At 38.9% G+C, this 12,345-nt stretch overlaps 1 protein-coding gene across 1 annotated transcript in view; it reads left to right on the top strand.

The window, feature by feature from the left end:
- PLXNB2 (plexin B2) overlaps positions 1–12,345 on the top strand; it is a 259,107-nt gene that overhangs the window by 237,300 nt on the left and 9,462 nt on the right. The window contains exons 28-33 of the mRNA XM_075146634.1: positions 648–714; positions 830–976; positions 4,299–4,455; positions 5,451–5,551; positions 6,450–6,534; positions 12,105–12,259. Coding sequence (XP_075002735.1) covers positions 648–714; positions 830–976; positions 4,299–4,455; positions 5,451–5,551; positions 6,450–6,534; positions 12,105–12,259 — 712 coding nt within the window. The remainder of the gene's footprint in view (positions 1–647; positions 715–829; positions 977–4,298; positions 4,456–5,450; positions 5,552–6,449; positions 6,535–12,104; positions 12,260–12,345) is intronic.

The following is a 12,345-nucleotide window of genomic DNA, read 5'->3' as shown; positions in this document are numbered from 1 at the left end:
AAGACAAGCTCACCAGGAATAGCTGTGGAAGGCACAGGCAGGACTGCTGGCAACAGATTTCCTTACTCAAATAATGTAGTGCAGAACTGCATCAAGATTACTGAAACATCTACCTTACTTCAAAATACAATACCGAATATTTCATTTACTTTTTAATCTAATTTTATTCCAAATTATCTAGCATTTATACCACACATCATCTCCGTAACGAGCACACATAATCAGCTTGCATTGTGCATTCAGTGAGGGCTTGCTCTAGTGTTTTTAACCCTGTTGTTATCCCAAATAAATTACCGAAGACCTTGCTCTGTGTATGTTGTAGCTTTGTAATCTGTAGGTTATTTCCCAGTAACTGCACAACTGGGTTAATTTTTTAGCTCTTACAGCGTAGACCCAATTTAAGATTTTGCATAAAGGATGTGTGCTTTTCAGTAATGAGCTGAAGGTACCCGGGAATGATGAGCAATATAAAGCACTTATCCTAAAGCAAGTACATGCTCTCAAGACTCTATAGGGAAATCATTGCATTAGGAGACTGCATGCAGTTAAGCATGTAAAAATATTGTATTTCAAGCAAGCAATGTTTTTCTTTAAAACTTTGTCATTAAGTACCCTTACCATACCTGGGGTTGTTTTTTTTCTTTCAGATCTGAAACGGTTGTTGAGAGAATGTTGTCTAACTGGATGTCTATTTGTTTATATCAGTACCTCAAGGTAAGAGTTGAAGTCTGTTGCCTGTGGGGTGTTTTTTATCAATAATATTTAAACATGCTGCATGTTGAGTATATCTTTTGTTTTTGCTTTATTTCATTTCCTTTCCTTTAAACAGGACAATGCCGGGGAGCCTCTTTATAAATTGTTCAAGGCTATCAAACATCAGGTAGAAAAAGGCCCAGTGGATGCTGTACTAAAGAAAGCCAAGTATACATTGAATGACACAGGATTACTGGGAGATGATGTAGAGTATACGCAGCTGGTAAGCAGAGCATGATTAATATATTATAAAATAATTTTTTCTTTTAAAATTAAGTCCTGTAGTGTTAATTCTGTACATATTTTTCTGGACTACTGTGATCTGCAAAGAAATTCTGGTCATGCACAGGACTGTTAATAGTTTGACAAAAGCAAGTCTCCAAGCAGGGAAATAGAACTATAAAGTATCTTCTAAGCATTAAATCCAAGTCCTGCCAGTGTGGAATCCATTTCAGTAAATCCCTTTCATAATTTTCAAAGTCTGTCTGAACAGTGATCGGGATGTTTGGCTCCTTCCCTTTTCCCATCTAAATTAACTGGCAATTCATTTTTGCAGAATTCTTGCACTACGTTATGCTTGAACTTTGGGTTGTCTTCTCCCTTGTGATTGCTGCTCGTCAGCATATCAAACATCATTTTAGGGATCATTTTATTATTATACCAGGATGAGCTCCTCTACAGTCCCATGAGATGGCTCTGCAATCTCCAAAACAGTTTATGAAGCTACTTCTGCACTTACTGCTGTGTGAGTCAAACTCTCCTGAACATGGGCAACTGTGCCTTAAAAACGTAAAACCACGACAGCAGCCCAACTGGCATTGAAAGGGGTTTATTTCCACCTAAGGAAATAATTCCCTGCAGTGATGAGGGGAGCTGCCTTTACAGGCAGTTCTGGAGACCCGGTTAGACGCTTCAAGTGGGATGAAGTGGACATCCCTGCCCCAGGAATTCCCCATCTGAGCTCCACCACCCCCTGAATCTGATCACCAGTGCCATGGTCCAGTTCTCTTCTATTACGAATTCTGTTTTGACTTAATTCTGTTCACTGCCACAAATTTCCACCACTTTTTCAACCAGATTCCAGCACATGGATTCACTGTCTTTTTAAAAAACTGATGCAGCCCACTCTTCAGCTGTTTAGGGAGCGTAAATTCTAGTTTTACCCTTTCTGACAGTCTTGCTGGTTTTGTTCAGGATACAGTGTAATGAATATCAAAGATGCACAGACTGTCCTTCAAAGACCAACAGAGGATTTTTTTTTCCCTCTCTGATTTCTCTTTTATTGACATGTTAGGAACCATTTGTGGTTGTCTCCAACTGAGAAAGATGCAGTGACATATCTGCAGTGTGGAAAGAGAAACTTAATAAAAAGCTTTATTAAGTCCTGGTAAAAAAAAATCACCATTTTGTGTATTCTGAAGGGATGCTGATGGGACGGCTGATGTGAAGAGACTGCTGTAGGATTTTCACTCACAGACTCACTAGACTGTGACCTAGACTGCCTGGAGAAAAAGGGTGTGCTGGGCAAGAAGAAATATTTTGAGTTCAATTGGTATTTTGGGGATTAGTTGAGTTGTCATCTTCATCTGAGCTGAAAGTGCCACCCATAGAAACCACGCTGACTGGCAATGCTGGTTATATTTTCTTTTGTGTATGGAGAACAAAATTTACTTGCACTGTACATCATGTAAGACTTAATGGCAATAATTCTTTATTCAGTCTGTTTCTTTTCACAAAAAAAGCCAATGCCTGCAATTAAGCTAAATGAATGCAGTGTGAAAGCAGAAAATTTGTGTATGCAATCAGATGTGGGCACAACAAGCATACTAGCTAGATATTAAACTTCATAACGTTGTACAGTAGCAGTATTTGGTTACAGATTTCCCATCAAACAAAGATTTTGTGGGTGCATGGAAGATGATGAGATATATGTGTATATATATGTATGATGAAAGACTATGAAGGGGGTTACTATTGCTACAAATTATTAGGATCTTTGGCATGATGATGACATTGTTGTGGTAACTGTGAACAGTTAGGGAGCATTTGTACAGCAAGGTAGGTTAAAGCATTAGTTCACTTCTGCCCGAAAGTGAGACACGGTGGAAAAGTATGGTATAGAGCAGTTGTCTGCTCTCTAATTGTTCTTATTTAAAAGATGAATCCGTTTTGCATCGCTGGTTACACTGACATGCTGCATACGGAACCAGCAGCAAAATCATGTCTAATTACCATAAAGCTAATAGGAAAAAGAAGGTGAAATCTCATGATTAGTTTGAGAGTTCTGTCAAGGGACAGTGCAATCATGTTTAATTTGACTGCCGTATGGCGTAGCTTTTCTTCACTGTTTAAAAATACCAGCCATGCAAGTTTATTTCTGAGGTTTGAGATTACAAATTCAGGCATTATGGTTGGCAGGACCGTATGTATCTGAGAGCTGCGATGCTTCGGATATGCCTGGTCTCCAAAGCTACCTGACTGGCAAAAGATCCACGAGGCCTCTGAGCTGTTGTACTGATTTAGCTAGTGAAAGAAAAAGGCTTTTTATAACATCTCTTTGGTTTTGGTGGTTTTTTTCTTTCTGGGGAGGTTTCCTGGCCATCGTTTTCTCATTTGCTTTTGCTTGTATTAAATCTGACATTTATATAGCGAAGCTACTTTTAAAAAAAACACTCTAGATTTAGCAAATTACAGGCTTTCAAGAAATTCTCTTTAACGTTAAAAAAAAACATGTCAATACTATCAGAAAACAGTAATATTTTAGAACTAGCATAAACTACTTAGGAATATTTCCTGGAGCTATTAGAGTTATTGTGACAACAGTAAGCAGTAAATGAAGTCTTTGAATACCAAAGATGATATAAATGGCTTTTATATATACATATATATATGTGTGTGTGTGCATATTTATATATACCTAATGAACAGTTGGTTCACAGGAGGTAAAGTTACGGGAGCTGAACAAGCCACTGCTTATCAGTTGAGCCATGTTAAATCACCATATGTACAGACCTAGTCCGCTCGACTTGAGAAGTAAAACCATAACCATGAAGACAGCATAAAGGAAGGCAAAAGCACACAATATTCCAGGAGTTTAGCAAAGTGCAGCTCAAATGATTATTGGGAACTCCTTAAGTTTGGGCACTGCATTACTTGTGCTTTTCAATGTTCCAGGTTATCAGGCTATATTGGAAGCATGTAACTAGTCAGTGGTCCAGCTGCTTTGTTCTTGTGCATCCCTCTTTAATAAATTCCCAAGACTCAATAATAGTAGTATATGAGACATGAGTAAATCTATTCTGCATCTTTTCTATTTTGGCATAGTGAGAGGAGTTAGCTGGAATTTACCATAGCCCGTTGGCTGCATAACAGCGAAGGATCCCTCAAATAATCCATACTCCCACTGCAAATATGTACTGCTGTGCAATAATCATTGCACAGTGAATTTTAGATATTGTTTGCATTTACACTGCCCAGAAAAACACATTCAGAGGTAATTCGGCGCTGATTTGTCTTAATAACCGTGTACTTTCTTTTTTTTACAGACAGTAAATGTATATGTACAAGATGGAGGAACTGATTCCATACCTGTGAAAGTGCTGAACTGTGATACTATATCACAAGTAAAGGAAAAGATAATAGACCAAGTCTATCGAAATCTGCCGTGTTCTCAGTGGCCAAAAGCTGAGAGTGTAGTTCTTGGTAGGTAGCTACTTGTGTTACTGTATTGAGCAGGTGAAACACGTTGTGTGATTTTGTATTTTCCCCAAAAATGTCTATAAAAGGAATTTATTGGGTTTTTTTTTAAAAAAAAAAAGGTTGAATTCATGTTTAGCTGGATGCAAAAGTATAGCATTTTGCAGCAATCTTAATATGCATTAAAAATTAATGCTTTCTTACAGAGTTCTTCTTCCTGACTCTTAAAGTTTTGGTGTGCTGTCATTAATGTGCAAAGAGCCTGTTAATGACTGTTAGCACAAATGTATTCATGTCTGACAGAGTCAGTATCTCAGGTACTAATTAATGTGATAATGGCAGCATGGACAATTAACTGATGGAGAAGTAATGATGCAATTTCAGCAACTGGTACTGATTTTGACTTGCCTTTATGATGGTTATGCAAAAGAATTATAACTTATAGGAGCTGCACTTTCAGGAGATGATGAGCCACCCAGCCTCTGAAAATCATCCTCCTTGAAGGATTTCTAAATTGCCGTTCTCTTCTTGAGAAAATGACGTAACTTAAAAGGCCTAATAATCTCATAATAAAAGCTTCAAATAATAGTTTTGCAATATCTTCATTACTGCCTTAATCTGAAAGTAGAGGATGCAATTCTTGCCCTTCAGAAAATCCTAGTAAATTACCTAAAATTGCCTTTCCTATTCCATACAAAGTCCTACTCCTCTATTTTGGACTGATAGGAGTTCTTATCATGTATGTGTGTAGTATTTTATGCAAAGGAATTTAACTTTCTGTGGAAAATAATCAGAAGTCATGTGGATGGTTAGGTTCATGCAAACTTCTGTAATAAAGGCCAAACTATTAAGCAATAAAAAACACGCATCGTGGCATGTGCCAAATTACTTCTTTTAATGTTCCACAGTGCGTCAGTAGGTCTCTAAACTGAAACATTCTTGGAGTAGTTATTTTTGCACATGGTTAAAAACTGTTTTTTCTCATTTTAATTACCCCTTAGAGTGGCGTCCAGGTTCTACTGCACAGATCCTCTCAGACTTGGATTTAACATCCCAAAGAGATGGCAGATGGAAACGTATCAACACACTAATGCATTATAATGTAAGGAGGTGTTTCAGAGCAGTTGTTTGCATCTGTTAACTGTTCCCTAGTAATAAATAAAATCTTTATTTGTTTTTAGAGAAACTTCTGTGTTATATAAAGAATCAAAAAAAAAACCTAGCTCTGGGTCTAGGCAGTAAAAGCTTGGGAGTGTGAAAGGCTAGGTCTAGAGATACTGCCTAAACATCTTACCAAAAACACATCACCTAAATGCCAGCACTTTGGTTTCCTCATCATTGTGGTGTCCAAATGCAAATTCCCCTTTGAACATTCAAAAGTTCCTTTTGCTAGGTCTCGTATTCATCTCTTCTTTTCTCTACAAATTCCTATCCCTGAGAATTATCTTTGTCTTTGCTCTGCTGCTAAATAGATCTTGGGTTGGTCTGGCTTGTTCAGCAGCCCAGTCAGGAGAGCAGATGCTGACGTTTTTGTACTGTCTGTTTTAGGTTTCATACTGTGCACTCTACCAAGCACTTGCAATCCACTTATCTTCCCTTTGTATGCTATTTATTGCTTTCTAACAACAAATATCCTGGTTAGGAAAGATAGAAGTTAGTTAGTTTTCCCTCAGAAAACAGACAGGTCTGATTCTTCATGATAAACCCCATTTTTGTATAAAGGGCGCCCACGTCGGTTTGAGGAACCACTGAAGTCTTGCAGATGCTTTTAGCATTTTCAGTAATCTCAGAGGAGGTGTTGATGGGATCTCTTATTAAAGGAGGGGGAGGGAGTCTGTTCCGAATTGCAGAGCCAGTTACCCAAGAAGCCTTTGAAGGGCAGCATTAATCATAAGTCTAGATTCCCTGCAAAAGATTACAAAAAACACAGTTTAGGTGTTAAGGAGGTTCAGTAGTGCATACTTCTTTCGAATAACATCCCTGTGTTTGTATTTTCAAAGGTCCGAGATGGTGCCACGCTCATCTTATCAAAGATGGGAATTTCCCAGCAGCCAGAGGATAATCAACAAGATGTCCCAGGGGAAAGTAAGTATCTTGTGGCTTCACTACCTCCCAAAATGACTAGAAGTCAAAACTCACACAGAGAGAGTGACACTGCTGTCTTATCTTGTTTATCGAGCATGTCTGTGGAGCTAGATATTCCCCACCAGACTATATAGGGCTTATTTGTTTTGTGTTACCTACTGCACACTTGCAATGGTTTTCTTTGTCCTCATTATAAAAGCCTTAAATAATGGGGCTTTAACCATAATTGCTGTGAGTCTATACCCCAGCTTAATAGAAAGCACTCTTAGCAAACATTTCCGTGCATATTTTGTATCTTAATCCCACTACATCTAGACTCAAACCATATGTTTCATCTTTCCAAAGCTTTATCTCTTTTTCTCCTTCCTTCTTGCTTTTCTTCCTTTCCTCTCCAAATTTCTTCAACTTCTTATTAGACTGAGAATTGAATGTAGTGTTCTAGATGAACAATAGTAGAGACCAGCTCCCCTCTCTGTGACATAATGGATCTGATGTATTTTTTTTTATTGCATTTTTACAACTACGTTGCCTTGCAAACTCATCTCTATACATTGATATTTTGTGTCTCCCTCCCTTTGAGTGATGTTTCACCAGCTATGCTAGCGTGGTTTTTCCAGGGTTTGTTGGTTGGCTTTGTTCATTCCATGCATGTTATCTCTTTAGATGCAGCATTTTCCACAATTCCTTTGTTGGTTTTGAGGTTTGCAATCCACCCTAAGTTAGTGTCAGGAATTTCCTTATAACGTTTCCTCTCTTTCACATCACTAAAGCAACTGTTACATAATTCTTATATTGCTGTCTGCTACAGTATGCTGGACTTCTCAACAGAAAAGTCAACCTGTTAGCTTGCAACCCGTCTTTTAAAGCTTTTATTTCTACATGTTAATATTATGTCTAGATCAATTTCCTTTATCTCAAAATCTCTTGAGACACAAGAGCATTACATTACAGCCTAAAATGCACTCAGATTTTTATGGAAATATTTACTTGTAAATTTATGTTCTTTGTCGCGTGTGTTTCCTTTACATTTCAGATGTTCAGTTTCTCTTTTTTTTTTATCCTTATATTCAGTTATTTTACACAAGGTAGAGGGTAGATTTATGGAACGATAATTGTTGAGATCATTCTTCCTTCTGTGAACTCATTTGATATGCTTTTCTGTCTAGCACTGATTGCAAAAGCCATTGCTTCACCTAATAGTTTCATTCCTTTAAACAGATTTACTGATCTTAGATTTAATAGGTTTTAAGGGCTGGGCAGTCAAACAGATTGGAAATAATATGCCAGAAATGTACATTTTTCAAGAAGATGGGTCTCAGCTGATAGCTCTGACATATATCGCTATTTAACAAAAATGCAGAGACTTCCATTTCATTTGTGTTGAGTTTTGGCCAGGAAATTAGGACGGGCAGAATTACTTGCCGTTTACTCTTTACTCTGTCCTCCTGGATGCTTTCTGTTGAGACTTTTTCCAGCATCCTTGAAGGGTCTTCTAATGGTTGTGGCTACACCTCTGCTGCTATCCTCTCACCCCTTTACTGCAAGTGCCTGCCATAGTTGGCCAAGTGGTGACTACTCTGTCACAGCAGGTGCCAACCCAGCATGTTAACTTAGAAAGCCAGTGAAGTGCAGCCCGGCGAAGAGTTGATTCCTAGTCCCCGTTCAGTTTGGTTGCACTGATTGCTGAGATAACTGCTGAAGCGGTAGTCGCTTCCACTCTAAAGAAGTGGAGTGGACCATGAATGGAGCCTGGTGGTGTCCATAGCTTGCTTTGCTTTCTTAACACAGAGTGGTGTTCAGTGACCCGTTCTGGGCTCCCAGTCTTCATCCTCCCCACCTCACTACCCTTGTGGCAGGCTGTAGAGGACCAGGTTTTCTTCTTTTGTTGGGGTTTTTTTTTCTTTCCTCCTTCTCTACAATGATATCTTTAGCTATGATTCAGTATGATGAAGCTCTTTGAACATACATGATCTGTACATGATCTGTACATGACTCTGAACTTAGTGGCATACTAAATTGTAAAGGAAAGGCAGACTTCTGGGGACAGTGCTGTCACACGAGGGCTCTCGTACAAGAGAGAAAAATCTGCAGAGAGAATTCAGATCCCAAAGTATAGATTGAAGACAACTTCCACCATGTTTCTTCTCCACACCCTGTCTTGCACCATGGTAGTGTGCAAATTTGGGAAGACAGCATTTCATGCCAGGCTAGGCCATTTTCTTTAACGCCAAAGGGTCCTCAGAGCTATCTGGTGCCCACTTGTTCTTTTGGAAAGCTATAAAATGTTACAAAGCTAGTGCAAAGCGAGAGCCTGCAGTGACAGTGATTTGTGAGACGCTATGTGTATAAAAGGGAGAGGAGAGGATCAGAGGCTTCCCCTCCCACACATACACATTTATATGACACAGGGATTTACAGGGTTGGAATAAATAGAAATCCTATCCTGGCTCTATGAATGAGGCTTGTGATGAAGTGGTTTTCTTTTTATTCAGTTCTCTCTCATTAACTTGCACCTTTTGCATTGAGAAGTGTCAGCTGAAGCCATTGACTGTCTGCCAAAGTACTAGGCTTTGCACAGAACGAAAATGTAAAACCATGTTCAGAGATGTTGCTCTAAAACCTGGCGTTGCTTCCATGCTGCTTTTGATTCACAGCTTCTAACAGGAAGACACTAGAAGCTGGAGGTTGTGACAAACTAAATGCAGCATCTTTTGCTTCTGGAGATAATAAATGCAATTACTAATTTGTATCAAGATGGAGAATGGTTTCAATGATTTCATGCTAGTATTTCTGTACTGAACTGTAAGCCAAAACAACATGCTTTGTTATTCTGGGGTTTTTCTCTGGGTTTTTTTTTTTCCTTTTTTAAATCTGAATAAAAATAGACAGAGGGTTGCAGATCAGAAATACTGATTAGCAGATCCGTACAGGGCAGCCCTTCCTTCACCTCCATGGAGCGGTGTATTCACAGGGCGGGAGGAGACTGGAAGGAAGCTCATTTGCTGCAGGTCATGCAAAGGGAAAGGGGCTGCGTTGCCTGTCACCGTCTCACTTGCCTCCATCATGTTTATATCATGGTTTATACCACTATAATTAGTAGCGCAGTCAATATTTGGCATTAAACCCCCCCACAGCGTTATTTTGTATTGGCCAAAGAATGCCCAAGGGCCAAGACAGAGAGTTCGGGGGGAAGCATTTGACCCAGTGGGTGCAGACTTCTCCCTGCTTACGGCTTGATGTGACTACCGCAATAAAAAAGGAGGTGTTTTCCCCTATCTTTCATTTTCTTCGCCTCCTACTTTTCCATTGGGGAAAATATTATCTCGCAGAAATGTTATTTTCTCTTAGCAACCATACTGCTGACATGTTTTGCTGCCCCCTGAATTTCTCTTCCTCTTTCTTCCTGCTACTTTTAGCAATGAAGTGGGATCTTTGTGTTGCAGAAGTTCATCTGGTTGAGCTGTAGTCTCTTAATCCCTACTTTCCTATGAAATAGCTACTATTTCACTGGTAGCCAATTCTGTTGTTGCTAAACAAACACAGGCCAAATTAAGCTGCACATAAGGGCCAGTAATCTCAGTGGAAACCCCTTTGGTTGTTTCTCTTCTCTCCAAAGTTAAACTGGGCCATATATGAGGGCAAAGAGAGGATGAATTCCTCTGACTCAAAGGAGGAAGCAGAAGTGTACCAAGCGACTGACATAAGGCTGGAAAATAGTTTCTGCTCTAACTGCGTGATTTGATCTATTAATTTACAAAAGTAAATAACAGGCATTGCAAAAGAATTTCCAGACTTCAGGCCCAGCAACAGTTCTTACTGTACTGGCGGATGATTGCTATGAATGGTATCGATTGCGAAATCGCAGCTGCTTCAAAATAAAGTGATAGGTTTTATTTCTTTCTTGCTTCATTCACATGAACTTCCAAGTCAAATTAAGAACTCTCAAAGGACAACGTGATTTAATGTGGGATTTTTTTTTCCCCCTACCTGGTTAAAAAGAAGTAAAGGTTTCAGAAGACTGCATAGCTAATGCTTTTCATGAGGATATATAAAGCAGATTCAAGCGGCAGTGTTGGCTTGGCCAGATTACACATCAATGTTATTTTCTCCTGCAATGTAAAATATTCAACATAGATGCAAACTGGTAAATTTAATGTAGCTGTGGAGGAACATAGTTAATAAACTACTATGGCCAAAAATTTGAAAGGATGAAATTCATGCAATTAGAAACTGATATTTTCTGCTGTAACTGGGATTCAGTTACATTAGATACATATATTAAAGCATAAAATTTAGCAGTAATGCAAAATAATTTGTGCAATAGGGCTGAATAACAATTTTTATGGGAAAAATAGCTTTCATATTTTTAAGACATTAATGATTTTAAATGGACTGATTCAGTAACTTCCACTGGAAAAGCGCCATTGATTTTAGGGACTATGCCAAGTAGATATAAAAATTCAGAAATTAAAGGAAGAACAAGCAAACCCAGGAGATTTGAAACTAAGTTTGTGACACAGAATCTTTTTTCAAGGGATATTAATTACAAGTTAAAACCATTGTGTCATCTCTTTTAGAACTGTTTGTAACAAAAGATTCTCAAGCATAGAGTTTGTCTGAACGTTTGTGTTGATGCTGAAATGCAAGACTCCCTTTATTCCACTGCGTGATCATTGAACTAAGCTCAGGGACCAGATGCATGACCAAGCCACGGATAGCATAGCGAAGCACTGTAGTCAGATGAGCTGTCATTAGCGTCCAGGTGCTTACTCCTATTTCTGCTATATGGTAAAAGACTTGATGCGAGTCTCTTTCTCTGGCTTAAGCTATGAATACTGACAAACAAATTTTTAAAAATCATATTATAATGGATTATGAATTTGCTGCAGTCATTACCTCTGTCTGCTGGAGTTCACGTCCTCTGAGCAAAGGGATGCATTTTTCCTCCTTTCAGCTACACAGCTAAGTGGTGCTGGTCAAATGCTGATAAAGGCAGGTTTGAACCGAGGTACCATGGTTTGAACTCAGCAGTTGGGGTGAAAATGTAAATTGTAATGGCGATACCTAGAAAAAAAGGTTGAGATCATAAATTCTTAAATTCCCACTGCCAAATTCACCAGAGCTGCTACAACAATAACTTGCCTTGTACCTGGAGTAGGCTGCGATTGCTCTTTCCGTGGTGGCTGTTGGGTCAGACCTAGCTGGGTTTCTATAATTTGATCATGTCTCCGAGAATTCACAAAGAGGTACAGTACTTCAGTGTGTGGACCTCAAAAAATACACATACTGTGCTGACGTGACCGAACAGGAGTTTCCTTATTGTGTGATTCCTTCCTTTCCCTTTGCTCTTGACAAAAGCAAGCTTTTCCAGCTTATGTATTATTGAACATGTAGTACTTGAGTTGTATACGTTGGACAGGAACAGAGTAATCTAGATTCTCTTGGCAAGAGGACAGGTATGTTAAGGATAGGGAACAAAGAGCTTACATGTACTTATGTATATGATTATTTTCGTGTTGCTGCTTTGGGTGTGGGGCGTTTTTTGTAATTATTGGCATTACTGTTTCTAGGGCATGCACTCCTGGAAGATGAAAATAAGGTCTGGCATCTAGTCCGGCCAGTAGATGAAATAGATGAAGGTAAATCGAAGCGGGGCAGCGTGAAAGAAAAAGAGAGGACCAAAGCTATTACAGAAATCTACCTGACCAGACTTCTTTCTGTGAAGGTAGGGCTCAGATCTGCCACGTTTACACCTTACTTCTACAGATTTTGAGGAACAACTGAATAAAATGATGCAACTATTAGTCATAC

The sequence above is a fragment of the Calonectris borealis genome, chromosome 1, assembly GCF_964195595.1.
Source record: "Calonectris borealis chromosome 1, bCalBor7.hap1.2, whole genome shotgun sequence".
NCBI lineage: Eukaryota > Metazoa > Chordata > Aves > Procellariiformes > Procellariidae > Calonectris > Calonectris borealis.
Note: the sequence above shows the minus strand (reverse complement) of the source record. Positions and strands in the feature narration are given on the sequence as shown.